The sequence below is a fragment of the Diachasma alloeum genome, unplaced genomic scaffold (assembly GCF_001412515.2).
Source record: "Diachasma alloeum isolate Michigan unplaced genomic scaffold, Dall2.0 Dall_scaffold_00201, whole genome shotgun sequence".
Taxonomy (NCBI): domain Eukaryota; kingdom Metazoa; phylum Arthropoda; class Insecta; order Hymenoptera; family Braconidae; genus Diachasma; species Diachasma alloeum.
This window is the reverse complement of record NW_021680366.1, coordinates 969,493-985,593: the sequence shown is the minus strand read 5'-3', so window position 1 is coordinate 985,593 and position 16,101 is coordinate 969,493. Positions and strand designations below refer to the sequence as shown.

At 36.4% G+C, this 16,101-nt stretch overlaps 2 protein-coding genes across 2 annotated transcripts in view; both read right to left on the bottom strand.

The window, feature by feature from the left end:
* The window catches only part of LOC107035825 (sarcoplasmic reticulum histidine-rich calcium-binding protein), a 52,859-nt gene extending 46,744 nt beyond the window's left edge, over positions 1–6,115 (bottom strand). Inside the window, exon 1 of the mRNA XM_015253419.1 lies at positions 4,372–6,115. Coding sequence (XP_015108905.1) covers positions 4,372–5,646 — 1,275 coding nt within the window. The 5' untranslated portion in view covers positions 5,647–6,115. The remainder of the gene's footprint in view (positions 1–4,371) is intronic.
* Positions 6,116–13,316: 7,201 nt separating this feature from the next.
* Positions 13,317–16,101, bottom strand: part of LOC107035845 (protein FAM151A) — a 6,460-nt gene continuing 3,675 nt past the window's right edge. Inside the window, exons 3-5 of the mRNA XM_015253444.1 lie at positions 15,204–15,430; positions 14,585–14,727; positions 13,317–13,797 (exon numbers count right to left, since the gene is read on the bottom strand). Of these exons, the coding sequence (XP_015108930.1) occupies positions 13,404–13,797; positions 14,585–14,727; positions 15,204–15,430 (764 nt within the window). The 3' untranslated portion in view covers positions 13,317–13,403. The remainder of the gene's footprint in view (positions 13,798–14,584; positions 14,728–15,203; positions 15,431–16,101) is intronic.

Sequence of the window (16,101 nt, the reverse complement as noted above, 5' to 3'; positions counted from 1 at the left end):
TGAAACGTTCAATTTAATCAAAACTCCATAAGAGGCCGTGTATAAGACTGATTTTGTTTATTTAATTTCTCGATATCCATAAGTTCTAAAATTTTAAAATTGTCACCGATGTTCACCATCTGTCTAATACTATTAATTAGAAAAATTATAACTTTGTTGGTGAATGTCAATTGTCAAGGTCATCGCCAAATTCACTTGGCACCCTTAAGGAAATATGTGAATACTTGAAAGATTGTCAACTGCGCATATAAATCAATTAAGATAAACAGGACAATATAATATATCACACTAAATCCGACCGTAATGGTTGGGTGCGTTAGGTGTTGCTCCGGCGGACATCCGAGTCCAGCTGCGTTTAGCGCGGCTAGTATGGGTGACCGCTTAGGAACACCCAACGAGGATAGACCTGAGATCCTCTTTGGGAACACCCTCGCCCAAAAATTTCGGAAGATAGGCACGGTGCAGTGGCCTAATGTGCCCCTCTAGTCAGTGTGACAGAAGGGCACATTAGGGCTCTGCACAATCGGCGGGCTGTACGACTGGGGTTTTCCATGGTTTCCCTTGCAGTCGTAGCCCGAATGGGGTACAGTTAAGAGTAAGACGGTCCATGGTAACGCAGAAAGAAATCAGAAGAGAGAAGTGGGAGAGGCAAGGCAGACGAATGGGAAGCCCATAAAACCGTAATGGTAGTAGGAAAGAATAAAAAAAAAAAGAAAAAAAAAAAAGAAAATATCACACTAAATGCGAGTGAGTGTAAAAAAACTCACTATATGAGTTACATCACTCCAAAACAATAAGAAACAAATAATAATCGATCGCCAGGCAGTGTTTTTCAGCGGGAATATTCTTTCATTATGAGTGCAACATAAAATCGCACAATTTTGCAGGACTATTTGTCATATTTCCTTCAAGGGAGAAGACATCCTTCAAATCTTTCGTTTTATTCATTTTTTCAAACCATCGTTTGTATGTAAATTGCCATCAGACACAGCCGCGACGTTTGCAATGTCGCCGAGATTAATTTTAATGAGGGTATTAATATTCTACCGGTTCTCGGATGTTAATGGATATTTACGGGTTTTTGAATTTAATGTGACATGCCAGTGGCCACCACACACCCACGACGAGAATTCTTGATATGTATTTAATAATTTATCGGTGCGAGAACAAAGCAGAGATACTGTTTCAAATCGTGTCTGACCTTTGTAAGAAACAAGTTGAAATTACAGAATGTTGTACATTGGAATCTGAAAGGGTCGGGAGCGATTTTAATATCCCTGATATGTTTGTGGCATCACGTACCCAATTCGTGACCGAAATGGTCGCTCCGAGGATTCCAAAAATTCCCGAAATTTGGATATGAATGAAGAATGAACCAGTTTAATCCGGCTGTAGGGAAAAGTATCACGCGTCATATAATTTTTTTTCTTCTGAGCCTGCGGACGAAATTTGCGAATGCGGGATTTTTTTTCTTGGAATCATAAATCTCAAAGCGGATGTTCTCAAGGAGTCATCAGAGGGCACGAACAAATTTCATAGAAAGAACTAGCAAATTCGATACAAAATTGTATTGAATGTCTGTTGAAAATTCTATTAATTTTTCGCCGATTCTATTGGGAAATTCCGCGGTGTTACTGCATACTGACAAAAAAAATTAATTTTATCCAGAGAATTTTGTTTGAATCGACTATCATTTGATTGATAATTTTCAAATAAATATGATTTTATAGTAAATGCCAGTTATCTCTTCTTGAGATATATTTGATTGGGAGAAATCGAACTTCTCTAGAATTGAAGTTCCTTTCATTTATCGCAATAATGAGAGTATTTGAATTCTTTATAGCCAAAAGTTTGCTAACTCCAGAAGTTCGTTGGTTTACTCAAAAATCAAAATTATTCTCATGACTAAATACGTTGTTATCTCAATTAACACGATCATACGTTGTTCCAAGTCAATTATATTAGGCTAAAAAAAATATAACTTTTCCATTTTTGTGGCGAATATATGTGACTTGACGCCGAGGACTGTTTTATTTGATTCAAATAAATGTATTTCAAGAAGAAATAATTGATATTCACTGTAAGACCTTATTTATTTGAAATTGGTTCGCTATCTTCGTACGTGTCAGATACAATTTTTTCTTTCAAACATGCGGAGGAAATCTGCAAATGTTGCAGCATTTTTTCTTAGAATAACGAACGTCAAAGCAGACTTTTCCAAGAATAAATCGGGGATTGTGATTTTCAAATAATCTCAAGGAATAAAATTGAATTACAGTTTGAGATGTAATTACCGAGCAAAGTTCAAGGTTTCATTCTTATAAGAAATGAAGTGAAATGTCAGTGAAAAATTATCTCTTCTTTGTGGATTTCAAGATATTCCCCAGGAACATATCTTCAAGTAAAAGTGACTCATCTCGTTTTATCAGCCAACTCTTGAATTTATATGAAAACAATCATTATCACTCTGTAGCACTCAATCTCTCTCTGATGTTCCCGAAATTAATCGACTAAGTGCCTGAACTTATCTGCGAAATATCTCAGCATCAAAAATAGAAAGCAGAATTTCCGTGAAGCTTCTAATTTCCTCTTATGTCCGTAATTTTTTTATTTTCCTAATGCCTCCTAAATTCTGATCTTGAGATATTCACGAAAAAAAATTCAAAATTCCTCATAAAAAATTCCCTCCACCCCTTACTTACTCCCTCCCCCCCCTTTCGCACAACATGTGAAAAAAAACACGTGAGAAAAAAATTCAGAGAAAAAACCTAGCGAATTAAATAGAAAATTCTATTGAATTTCTAGTTGTTTTTGGCCAATTCTATTGAAAAATTACACAGCTTGTCAGTGCGTTGTTTTCTTTTCAATGGAAAATATTTTGTGAGAAATTCAATAGAATTTGATTTTTCTAAACGACTTATTCTATTGAGATATTTTCTGTAGAAATTCCTAGACTCAAGTTTTCAAAGTATTTTTGTCTTTTTTTGTTTTAAAGTGATGCAATCCATCTACTGCAGTATCTTACATTGACTTATTTTGCGTTAAATTATCTAAATCTGTAGTTTACAGTCTTTTAGGTATTTATATATCTCGTTTACATATTTCAGTCAGTTGTTTCTGCGATTTTTCTGGTATTTGTATTTGCATTCTCAAATGAAAACGTAAGAAAAATACCGCTGGAGAAAATTCGAAGATTTTTTTCATCGAAAATTCAAGTCAATTGAGAACTTTTTGTCTTTTTACTGCGCAAAAAGCTGGAATTCAAAAGAAATTTCAGTAAAATTTGAAATTTCATTTTTTTTGTTTTTGAAAATTACTACTAAACCGTCTATGAAGTTTCAATTTTTTTCAACAGTAGTGTAAAAATTGATAACATTTATTCAATCCACCTATATGAAGAAGTTTCACTGAAAAACCTAGCGAACTCATTAAAAAACTCCTTCTCCCCAGCCATTAACGGTCATCAACAGTAATTTGAATCAAACGAAAAACGGAAAGAATCAAGAGAAACCAAATTCCCTTCTATAATTGCCAACGTTTCGAACACACAAAGTGCATTGAAATAATTGAACCAAAGGTAATCATCTCAGTTAACAATCAGAGAGTAAATAAATACTTGTCAGAACCCTTCACAATTATTACCACGAAATTGCACATGAAGACCTAGCGCACTCGCTAGAAAATTCTGTTGGATTTCTAATGAACTTTCTATCAATTTTTTACCGATTCTATTGTCAAATTTTGCAACTCATCTGCGTTTTTTTAAAATATAATAGTGTTTAATAGAATATATTTTATCGAATTAGATTTTTCTATACAACTTATTGTATTGAAATATTTTCTATAGAAGTTTCTCGGCTCCAAATTTTCATTTTTTTTGTTCAATTTTTCAAATGAAATTTGAAGAAAAATTTAGTGAAAAAAATTAGAAAATTCATATTGAGGAATTTCTATACAAAACGTTCCGAAAAAGTTCTAAAGATGAAATTCCACTGATTGTCTCCATAAAATAATTTCTATTGGTCATTTTCTATGAAAAAACGCGCAGTCAATCTGCGGAATTCTTAAAAAAAAATAATCCCGCGAAAACTAATCCAGATTTCCATAGAAATTCGATAGAAATCCCATAGAATTTTTAGCTACTAAATTTAGTCGCGCCTGAAAGTGGAAAGATCTCGGATGAAAAATTCCATCAATCCCCTCTCCTATTGATAAACCCGAAGCGTCTGTGCAATCTAGCCCTGAATCACTTGACCTCGTCGTCTGCCGGGTCACCGGCACGACAATCACAAGAGGCCACGGTGTCGCCCCTTGAATCGCAAACGCATCGACCAAAAAGCCCCCCACAATCCCCCAAACCCCTCAACTTACCACGTGTCTACCGGCCTCCTTCCCCGCCGCATCTGCCTCCCCCTCATTCCTCCTCTCCCCCTTCTCATTATTCCCATAGTCATCAAGGTAATCAGAATCAAGACTCCTCACTCCCCCGTGATTCCTCTTCACCGCCCTCAGATTCTTCGAGATCTTGGTCCCATTGAACTTCAAATTCCCAAAAGCATCCTTCATCAAAAACTTCTCAATCCCCTTCCCAGTGTTTCTGTAATCCCTTTTAACCCCAATTTCACTGTCATCATTGTCCTCCCCAGCAGTGAGCCTCTTAATGATCTCGTCATAAGTCCTGTACGGCGGCTTCTCCCTCTCCTCACTGATATCCTCAAAGTAATCGTCATTAATCCCGTCAAACTCCTCATCCTCGACATCAACATCGTCGTAGTCCCCCAATTCCTTCCAGATATCCTCGTTCTCTTCCTGCTTCCCGGAGCTCTCCCTCCGCAGATCATTGCTCCTCGACTTTCTCTCGTCCCTCCCAAAGATACTACTCTTTTTGGTCCTGTCATCAGCATCATCGCCAAGCATGTCATCATCCCTCTCCCTGTGCCTGTACTTCCTCCTAGACCACTGTTTTGCGTTATCCAAGTCAACTTTGCCGTCATCAATCCAAGAATTTCTCCACCTCGGGATGTAAACCTCATTGTTACGGGGATAGTGACGCTGATGGTGGTGGGGATGATGAGTATGGTGGCGATAATGCCCACGGGATAATGGTTTAACGTACTCGTAATCCTCATAATCGTCCTTCGTATCGTTGGGCACTGCTGGAGATACGTGATCACGAGTCCTCGAGGGATAATCACTCGTGTGGTATAATCTTGTATCCGGGCGTGTCCTATGACCCCGAGGGGCAACAAGTCGGTGATTCCTACGGTCTGTGGTGAACTCATCGGTTTGGTACCTTCGGTGATGAATCGGGGGGGTCTTCTCCGCGGAATCTAAGCTCTCGTAGTCGTATTCATCGTCATCCTCGTCGTCATCATCATCATCTTCCTCCGGCAATCGCTTCGTTGGATGCTGTCGCTTCTTCTCGGCGTCCTCGTACGTCTGGAAGGCATCGTCGTTGTCCTCCGGTTCGGGGGTCGTCAAGTGCTTTTGCATTGTTGGACGGGGATGAGGGAATTCCTGGCGGTGATGCCGGTGCCGGTGTTTAGTCGCTGTACTTTCCTCACCGTGATACCTTGCCTCTGTCAGCAACAACGATCCGGCTATCGTCAGCAGTATCACAAGCGCAATTTGGAGAACGCTATTCATTTCGATTTTAGGGGCAGGGGGAGGCAGGTGGTTACATTATAGCGGACGGGGGTTCACTTGGGTCTTCGCATTTCAGGGGGGTTTAGGGGGTCACCGGTCTGGGGCCTGATCAGGGGGGTGTCATTTTTTACTGCGGGTTCGGGGAGTATTTTTAGACACTTTTTAGACACTCAGATACTGCACATGTCGGACACTATTTTAATGGATGGGATTGCACAAAGTTGTAACGAGACGCGGTATATCAGAGATTTTTTTTTTTTGGATGCGGTTCAAAAACAAATTGCGAAAATTTGCTTTCGGCGGTGAGATTCGACGGCGGCAGAGGGGAGGGGCCGTGGGAAAGTTAACGAGTCTCGGTGATTTTTTTGATGGGGTCTTGTTGGTTTTACGACTCGTGAGGAGGGATTTTTTTTGCAGGTTTATGGAGGAGTTTTACCGGTGTGGGGCACCCAATCGTATCGCGTACCGAATGTCGCGGGCGACTGAGTCTGCGTCGACTCACCGGTGAGGAGAACGCAAAACTGAAAGCGCATGCGTGCATCAGACGAGCCATCATCCCCGCCACTTTACAACAGCGCGGTTGTCAAGAAAAAGAGGATGTACGGTGCAACAGTGGGATTTTTTTCATTTTTTGAAGCGGGTCTTTGGGGGGTTCTTGCGAACTGGGTTGGGGGTTTTTCGGCTCCGGGGAGTTCATTCATGGGGAGATGAGGTTTTTGGGATGGGAATTGATGGGGTTTTTGCGGTCACTCTAGGGTGCATTAATTTATTCTGTGGTGATGACTGGGTGGAATTGTTCGGAGAATTTGGGATTGAGTAATGGCCCTAGGATTACACTGCTTATGAAGTTTGGCTGAATTTTTAGTGTTTCACGTACGAACAAAATTCATAGAAAAACTTTGCGAATTCGATTTTTCTATCGAACTAATTCTGTTGCGATATTTTCTATAGAATTTCCTCGGCTCAAATTTTTTGTTTTTTATTTGATTTCCTTGATGAAAGGAAGAGAAAAATGGAACAAAAAAATTTTAGAAAATTTAGATCGAGAAAATTCTATAGAAAATATCTCAATAGAATAAGTTGTTGTTATAAAAAAAAATTTGAAACGCCCAAAAACTAATAGAAAGTTCAATAGAATTGTTTAGCGAATTCGTTAGATTTTTCTATCAAATTTTTTCGTGTGTGCTCACGCACGAATTTTTAGTATTTCTTTTTTAATATTTTTCTCTTCAAAAAAGTTCATTGAAAAACCTAGTGAATTCTATAGAAAATTCTATTAGTTTTTGGCCGATTTTTTTAAATAGTTGCCTAGTTTTAATTCGCATTTTTTTCAGAGAAAACATCCAATAGAAACTCTTTTATAGAAAAATTCAGTAGAATTTCAACTTTCTATACGTTTTCTATTGAGATATTTTTTGTAGAAATTACTCGATATGATTTTTCTTCTCTTTCTATTGAACTTTCAAATCGCACAAAAAACGTAGAAAATCAGAATCGGGAAGTTTCTGTATAAAAAAAGGGATGAGAATTGATGAGGTTGTGGCGGTCATTCAAAGGTGGATTAATTGATGATGCGCTGATGGATGTGGATGGAATTCTCCGCGGAATTTGTGATTGAGTAATGGTCCTAGAAATACAACTTTATAAATTTTGACAGACATTTTCGATATTCCACTCATGACCGAATTTCATAGAAAAATCTAGCGAGTTTGATAGAACATTCTACTGGATTTCTATTGAACTTCTTTTGAAAATTCTATTCTATATTAGCTTTTGGCCGATTCTATCGACTAGTTTAACTGCGCGTTTTATTTCATAGAAAATCTCCAATACGATCTGTTTTACAGAAAAAATCGATAAAATTTCAGGTTTGTATTCAACTTTTTTTTATTGAGACATTATCTATCGGAATTCCTGGACATGATTTCTCTAAGTTTCTTCCATTCTATTTTCCTTCTCCTTTCACTGAAGAAATGAAACGAAAAATTCAGAAAATTTGAGCCCAGGAAATTCTACAGAAAAAAAAGTTTTTGGGATGAAAATTGATGAGAAATTGAATTCAGCTGAAAATTTCAACGTTTTTTTGTTGGATTTTTTGAATAAAATGAAAGGAAAAATTGAGTAAAAAAAACTTGGAAAATTCATGTCGACGAATTTCTATAAAAATCGTCTCAATGGAAAGAGTTCAGTACAAAAATGAAATTCTCTTGATTTTTCTATTAAATTTTTTCGAGCGTGTCTCCTCTCATCCTATTCCTGTGGACACCACTTTAATTCACATCGACTTGAGTGAACTATTAATATATGAATCTTGCGTATGAAATCATATCCAACTTTTCGTGTAGAACCATGAGCCAACTTGTCATTTTATATATATTCCGGAGTGTATGTCCTATTTTTTGACATATAGAAAATGTATTCTTCGAGAAGAGTTCCAAGAATATTGAGAAATTACATCCACTTGTGTTGCAATGCAAATTCTACGAATATCCACTTGACATCATTGTCATTCATTCATTCAGAAAACGAAATGAAACATGAATGATCGTGCGGACGTCTTCAAGGCTATTTCCTGTGGTGTCATTGTGGTGAAATGTGATTATAGAAATGCGCAAATCGATGGACTGCGGTCAGAGGGAGCCGTTAGTAGCTCTTGGGCTACCTCAACGAGTATTTGTAAAGACTCATTTACATAAGCAGCAGATTGGCCCCTCCGCTATCACCATCCTCTGCTTTAAAAATAGTTACAATAAGTTTTCCATATTTTCGAAGTTTTTAATGATTTTTTCCTTCCAAATGGAAGCTTTGTAATCGTTCAAATTTAAGTTTTGGATTTTTTGTGTTATATCGACCCAGTTTGATCCAAAAAGTCTGAAATGGTATATTTTGGTACGAGTGAGACGGAATTTTCAGAAGTGTAAAATGCAAATCCATCTGCCAATCATTTTTGCCAATTTTTTTTGACAGTCATGTTACGTTCAGCGAGTGGCTGAACGGTGCCTCTTTCGTTTACAAGTAAATTCAATAGAATTCGATTTTTCTGTATAACTAATTCTATTAAGATATTTTCTACAAAATTTTCTCGGCTTAATTTTCTGTTTTTTGGCTGATTTTCGTGATGAAAAGAAAATAAAAATGCAATGACAAAAACTAGAAAAATTTGAGCCGAGGAAATTCTATGGAAAATATCTCAATAGAATAAGTTATTTTGAAAAATCGAATTCTATTGACTTTTTCTGTCGAATATTTTTTATTGAACATTTCAATAGAATTGTCCAACGCATTCATTATTTTAATAATATTGTGAGATATTGCACCTTACGGTAATTAAGGTTTACTCATCTTCATTGAAATTAAAAAAATTATATAATAATTGACAATTTAAATTGTCAATTGACTATGAACTACGGAACTGACAACATGGAATTGTCAATTCACTATTGAGTAAATAATTCGGAATTTGAATATTCAATTGATGATAAATTTGATAATTAAAAAATTGATGAGTAATCTTAACAATTCATTTATTCAAAATTTAACGTTAATTAAAATTTATGATTATGTCGATGTCTGTACGTTTTTCTATCAATTTTTTTCGTGCGTGGAAACTCATTGTTGGTCGATAAAATCAAATAAAGTCTCAATCCTCAAAATCAAATTTTGAAAAAAGAAAAAATTCCAAATCACTCATTCCATTTCCCTCTGTGATTATCTTCCTCGTTAATTTCTATTGAGTCTTTCAATAGAATCGGCCAAAACGAATCGAAAGTTCAATAGAAATCCAATAGAATTGTATAACAAATTCGATAAGTTTTCATGGATCGGCATCAACCATTGTTTTAGTAATATTACGAGAAGTTGCGCCTTACAATAATTAAGGTTTACTTATGTTCATTGAAATTTAAACAATAATATAATAATTGTTAATTTAAATTTTTGAAATTGACTATGAACTAAATAACTGACAATATGAAATTGTCAATTGACTATTGAGTAAATATTTATAAATGTCATAAAACTATTTTCGATCAGCCAAATAATCGTCAATCTTCCGAACTCATTTATTAATCGAGAAAATAATTCGAGCTTTGAATATTCGATTGATGATAAATTTAGTAATTAAAAAATTGATGAGTAATAGTAACAATCGATTTATTCAAAATTTAACTTGAATTAAAATTTATGATGATACCAGACGTCGGCTTGAAATGGTATGAATACACTTGTGAATTTGGAGAATACAAAAACTTTCTACTATCTCAATAGTGGAAAACTAACCCAGAAATCTCCATGAATTTGAATAGGGTAAAATGGACACTTTTGACTTTTTTAAAAATATTCATAACTCAGAAACAGATTTATCAATTGAGCTCAGTCTAAGCTCATCACAAAGAGGAATCATTGTTTTCCAATTGAAAAATAAAATTATTCCACTTCATGAACAATTCAATACGTCATAAATATTTCAAAAAAAGTCAAAAGTGTCCGTTTTACCCTACCCTCCCCTAAAAATAATTATTTGTTCGTGTCTGATGGCTGTAGGTTGTTCTATCAAATTTTTTCGTGCGTGGAAACTCATTGTTTGTCGATAAAATCAAATAGTCTCAATCCGGAATCAAATTTAAAAAAGGTTTTAAAAAAATCTCAGTTAAATAAAAAAAACAAAAATTCCAAAATCAGCCATTCCACCTCCCTCCGCGATTATCTTCCTCGAATGGGAATAAATCACTCGAGATAAATTGATGGGAAACAGGTGTGCTAATTTTGTATGTACACTTGACAAATTGCTCATTGATTCCAGTTGACTGAGAGGAAACCACTTCGATTCATTCAGTCAAGCATCGTTCGGTTTCATTCAACGATTCGACTCACGATTGAAATGAAGAAGGAGAAAAAGGAATTCTGCAAAACCAGCCGAAAAAGAGATACGATCGCTCGGGATTCTACAACACCCAGTGTTATATACCACTTGTTTCGCAAAACTGGTTTAACCCACGGAAACTCCGTGTGTCGCAGATGGTTTTTGCCGGCTTTAGCCTGCGGCATGGAGGCTCAAAGTAAATAAACATGCACTGTATGTCTCTCCGGATGTCCACTGGGCAACTCACTCATTATGTTTAACCATTTAATCTTGCCAAAAAAGTAACGTTGAGTGGAGGAGGGATTTAATAACAGGGTTTGGGGGGAAAAGAAGATGCGAGAGGAGGAGACTTATGTCATCTTTGGAGTTTGTGCACTCAAACATGTGACGCATTTGAAACGAATTAACGCGATTTTTTCAGACGTCCCTGGGCTTTGGTGAGGGGGCCAAGAAACAAGTGGGAAATTGCCTTCGTCCCATTATAGTCAAGACATTTTGGTAATTTACCTGTGAATGGCATTTCTATGGCGATGAATTTTTAATTTAGTTTGAAGGGAGACTACTATAATTTTTTAAGGCCGTGGGATATTGGAGTGAGATTTTTCGTGCATTGAGGATCGATGAAATTGAGAATAGAACCAGAGTTGTGAGAACATTGTCCAGTGGGGTCTAGGAGTCTCCCCTCCCCTTCACTCGTCTATTACGGAATGGACTCAGAAAATTTAAGTGACAATATCGTAATTTTTCACAGGAGATTCTGATAAAAATTACGGAACGCTCCGGAAAAATTCCGTGATAGTTCCGTAAAATTTCCTATAACCACATTTCGCTCCGGAATTACGGAAAAGATACGTAATTTTTATTGAATATTTCTCTCCGTGTGGTTGGAAAATCATCCTTAGAATCATTTGCACGCCATTTCGCGACCCGCTCTTGCACTCGGGCCTCAAACATTCACATCTTGCCTGACATCTCTGTTATAAACTTGGGTTTTGAACTCTGGTTTCAGAGTTCTATAAAACCTTTTTTGTAGAGCGAATTGAGTGCTACTAAAAAGGTTATAAAAAAAATTTTGCTATCTTCCTTAGATTTCGAGATAGGGTAAGCTACCCAGTAGATGGACACTGCCCTGTAGATGGACGAGCTACTTTTGGATAGGAAATTACGCAAAAAAACACTGAAATGTGAATTGTTGCTTTGAATTTTCACCAACTGTCGTGATTCTTAACCACTGAGTGACGATTTTTTTTCGATCAATTTTTTTTTTCTTTTGCTAAAAAACAAACGTCCATCTACTGGGCGGTTTTCTTAGGCGTCCATCTACTGGGCAGTTTACCCTATTCATTGAAAACTGGACAATAGCCAAAATCGACTTGAACCGTTTGGCCACGTCGCTACTGAATTATTAATTCATTCTGCATACATTTTAGGTCAGAGCTAAATGAGTGATTTATTTAACCCAAATGAAGGATAAAAAAATGAATAAGAATTGTGTTCAAGTTTGAATAAAAGCTCTATTATGAGCAATTTGGATATTTCAAAATGTTTGAAAATGTTTGAGTCACAGAATTTTTATGAGTTCCAACAGAAATTCATCGGAATTTCCTGGAAAAAGCTCCAGATTTTTCTGTTCAATTTTCTCATCCCTGATGCCTCATTGAAATCATCGTCCAGAAATTTTCATGAAAAATAAATCCACTCACCTGTCAAGCATCATTTGGCGAGATATCTTTCACGCACATATTATGCACATCAACCGGCGAAAGCTCCCTCCTAGCTGCCACTCAACACACCGAGAGTTGCATAATAAATTAACGATGATGATTGAAATTTTTATGACATTCCACTGGCTCATTCAACTACCTAGCCTCCATCAGTACCAATCTTTATTCATCTCTCCCAACAGGGGGACAGTATATGGATGATAAATTAAGTATTTTTAATGAAGCAAGTATCAAATTATTACGGGGGGAAAGAACATACATTCAATGAGCAGTCGTCATGATGATTGTGTCAGTGTGATAAAATTTTCAGTAGGTGCTGCTTCAGTGATTTCACTGTGGTGTGTCTAAGTGCCAACTAACGAAGCACAATCAGGTCTTTATCAGATCCAGTGTAGGTATATCAGTGACTCCTTCATTCCTGGAATGTCGAGTACTGTTGCGTATACAGTGTCATTGATCGGGAGACCTCGCATTCATAATTTTTATTTGCTTCCGAATGGAGCGACTACTCACTTCTGAAATTGTCAATCACACAGGGATCAATTTACACAGAAAAATCTAAATCAGCAGCGCAGTGGTAAAACGGTATAAGTCAGTTTTGACTATTGACCAGTTTTCAATTAATATCTCGGAATCTAAGGGAGATAGCAAAATTTTTGTTATAATCTTTTTTGTAGAGCCGACTGAGAGCTACAACAAATGTGAATGTGTAAATGAAAATTTAGACGAAAAAGTTGAACCGTGTGTCTCCCCAGTGATTGTTGCATCTAAATAGTATTCTTTAATGAACAGCAAATTTTTTCCATTTAAAAAAGAACCGTTTCGCCCCACCTCTTTTCTGTTAACTTTAGTCATCGCGATTTACGTGACTTCAATTGATCTGAAATTATTGATTTCAAATTAAGGGGGAGTCACACCGCTTCTTTAAAATACCACAAATAGTTGATGAGAAATTTCCTCAAATTTTTTTCAATTCCTTTTTTATGTAAAAAAATTCTAGGCATGAAATATCATGAAATTTTAATTTTTCGATAACATTCATTTTTTATTCAACAAAAAGAATTGAATAATTTTAAGTTCTATACAGTTGATTGTGCGGAACGTCATATCGAATGCACAAAAAAATGCGCTCAAAAATATTGAAAATTATAAAATTCAAATTTCAGGTGAAATTAGAACGGAAGTATCCCAGCAATGCCATTGAAGAACGATATAAATGTATTCAAGAATGAGAATCGTGATGGAGGGGAACCGAGTGTCAAACCCCTCCTGATGATTTTCGGCACATCCACATAAGTTTTGTCAACCCCAATGTCTTTGATCAATTTTGATAACTCCTCACGGTCCACCAAGTCCCCGATTGGCGACCAAATCGTGAGAGTTGGTTGATAATCCTTAGTTCTCTTCATGAGGTCTTTTATAACGGCTATATCATCCGCTGCCAGAGCTGCTCTCACGGGGTACGTGATCGGCTGAGTGATCTTGTTTCTTTCTAATGTATCTATCATGTTTTGGATGTGTTCTTCCGTGTAACTCCCTGTGAACTGCAGTGAGGTGATTCCATACCTGTTGATTAGTTTTTTGGTTCATTAATATGAATTACGCTGTTAGAATTTTTTTGAAATTTCATGGAAGATATTACAGTAAATCTCGAGAGTGTGACATTGAAGCGAATTTAGGGAAAAAATGGTTACGAAATTTCAAGTTTTAAGTAGAATTCACGGAAATTCATGGATTTTCAGTGGAACATGAATATTCAGGAATAAAATGACATGAATTTTCAATTTTCCCCTGAATTTTCCTGACTTTTCTGAATTTTCACCGAATAATTCGGTAGCGAAGCGGTAAAACGATTTAAGTCGATTTTGACTATTGGTCAGGCTTCAGTGAATATCTCGGAATCTAAGGCAGATAGAGAAATTTTTGTTAAAACCATTTTTGTAGACCAAATTGAAGACTACGAAAAAGGTAATGTCGAAAATGTCGCTATCATCCTTGGATTCAGAGCTATTCCTCAAAAACTGAGCTGAGAGCTAAGCCAACTTAAACCATTTCACCGCTTCGTTACTGAATTGAAGTGAAAAATCAAGTATTCTATTGATTTCTAGATAATTTGAACAGAAAATCAATACAATATTTCAATGATAGAGATTTTTTAATGACAAGATTTCCTGAAATTTCAGTGGAATTTGAACACCATAAAAATTTCCGAAATTTGGCACGGAAAATTCAGACGAAAATTTTCAACAGTGTACGTGATCCAAAATGAAAAACATGATCTACATGAAAAAAAATGCATGTTTTTCTTGCAATAACAAATTATAAATTATGATTCTAAATAAATGATAACAACTTTGTTGTCCATCCGACTGAGAGTGTGCTCTCCGGAAAGTTTTCCTTGGCCTCCTGCAGAAATTCATCTGCATCTACTGGTTTATCGTCTTCCGAAAATGGTCCCGGTAGAATATCAGCATTGAGCATCACCGGTACCACCATCTGAGTGATTAAAATCAGTCAAAAAGTAGAACGTACTCACATTTGAATGGAAATTTCATCGAAACATATAGTGAATTCGTTAAAAAATGTATTGGATTTCTATTGAATTTCTATTGAAAATTCTATTGGTTTTTGCCTGATTCTATTGAATTCCGGAGGTATACGGCGCATTTTCTTTCTTTGGAAAAAGTCCAACATGAACTATAACCATTCATAGAAAAAATCAATAGAAATTAATTTTTCTATATGGAGATATTTGCTGTAGGAATTCCTTGACATGAATTTTCAATTTTTTCCTCTTAGATGAAATTGAATAGAATTTTCTGGTGAATTATCAACAATTTTTTTGCGAAATTAATAAACTCGTTTTTGAGATTTGAGAATGAGCCCATTCATTCAATTCTAATGAAGTTTATTCAAATAGAAAAATCGTAATAGCTCTGAGGTGTGTCAACAGCAATATTATTTCTACGAACTTTTTCACGATACTCTTTCAGAATTGGAAGACTCGCTTTGAATGCCTCAATGGTTTTGAAGTCCAATTTGATACCGCTGGTGGGAGTTTCTAGAGTTTGGTCCAAAAAATCTGCCAATGATAAATCACTTGTGGTGGCTGGTGGATGTGCCATAATTGGGACGGTTTCGTCGGGGTTGCCATACACTTGGCCCAGTGAAACATCAGTTTCCAACATCATTATTTTTCCTTAAAGGTCAACATTTATTACCATTAACAAATGAATGTTGATGAGACCAGACGAGAGATCCCGAGTCGAATAATTGGACCTGACAAATTCTACTTAGGTCTTTCCGTTCAGAACTGGATAGGTCTTGGGAAGCCTCTTCCCAAGTGCTTCCGAGACCATTCTACCTCTGGTTATGTCCCATTTCAGCACTTGTTAGGTGTAAGCAGGACTTGGATTCAGACTTTCCAAATCCTTGCCGGTCCCCGTAATTCTATGGGCCTATATTAAATCTGCGTTCATATCGCTGTTTACTCATGCGTTATTGAAATAAAAAATGCAATTATTGTTTTTTTTTTAATATCGAAAATCGACATTTCACGGGAGGGTGGAGGGGAGATGCATGTATGCGGAGGCTTGACATTTTTACCCAGCAAGCGGAGAAGGTTGCCGAATCTATTCTAGCCACTCTTGCCCCTCCGCTTGCATGCATTGTCCAAATAAAAAATGAAAGTGTTAACAAATCTGACCCTTGTTCCAAGTAACAACCGAAAATCTGACCCTGTGGCCGCCGGTGAAAAATTTTTTTTTCAGTTTCCACTTTTTCCACATACTTTCGAGAGTTCTGAATAGCCCGTCGCTTAAATAGTTGGAATCAACGTTCACCCAGCTAAAAAATTCGATTTTGGCGAAA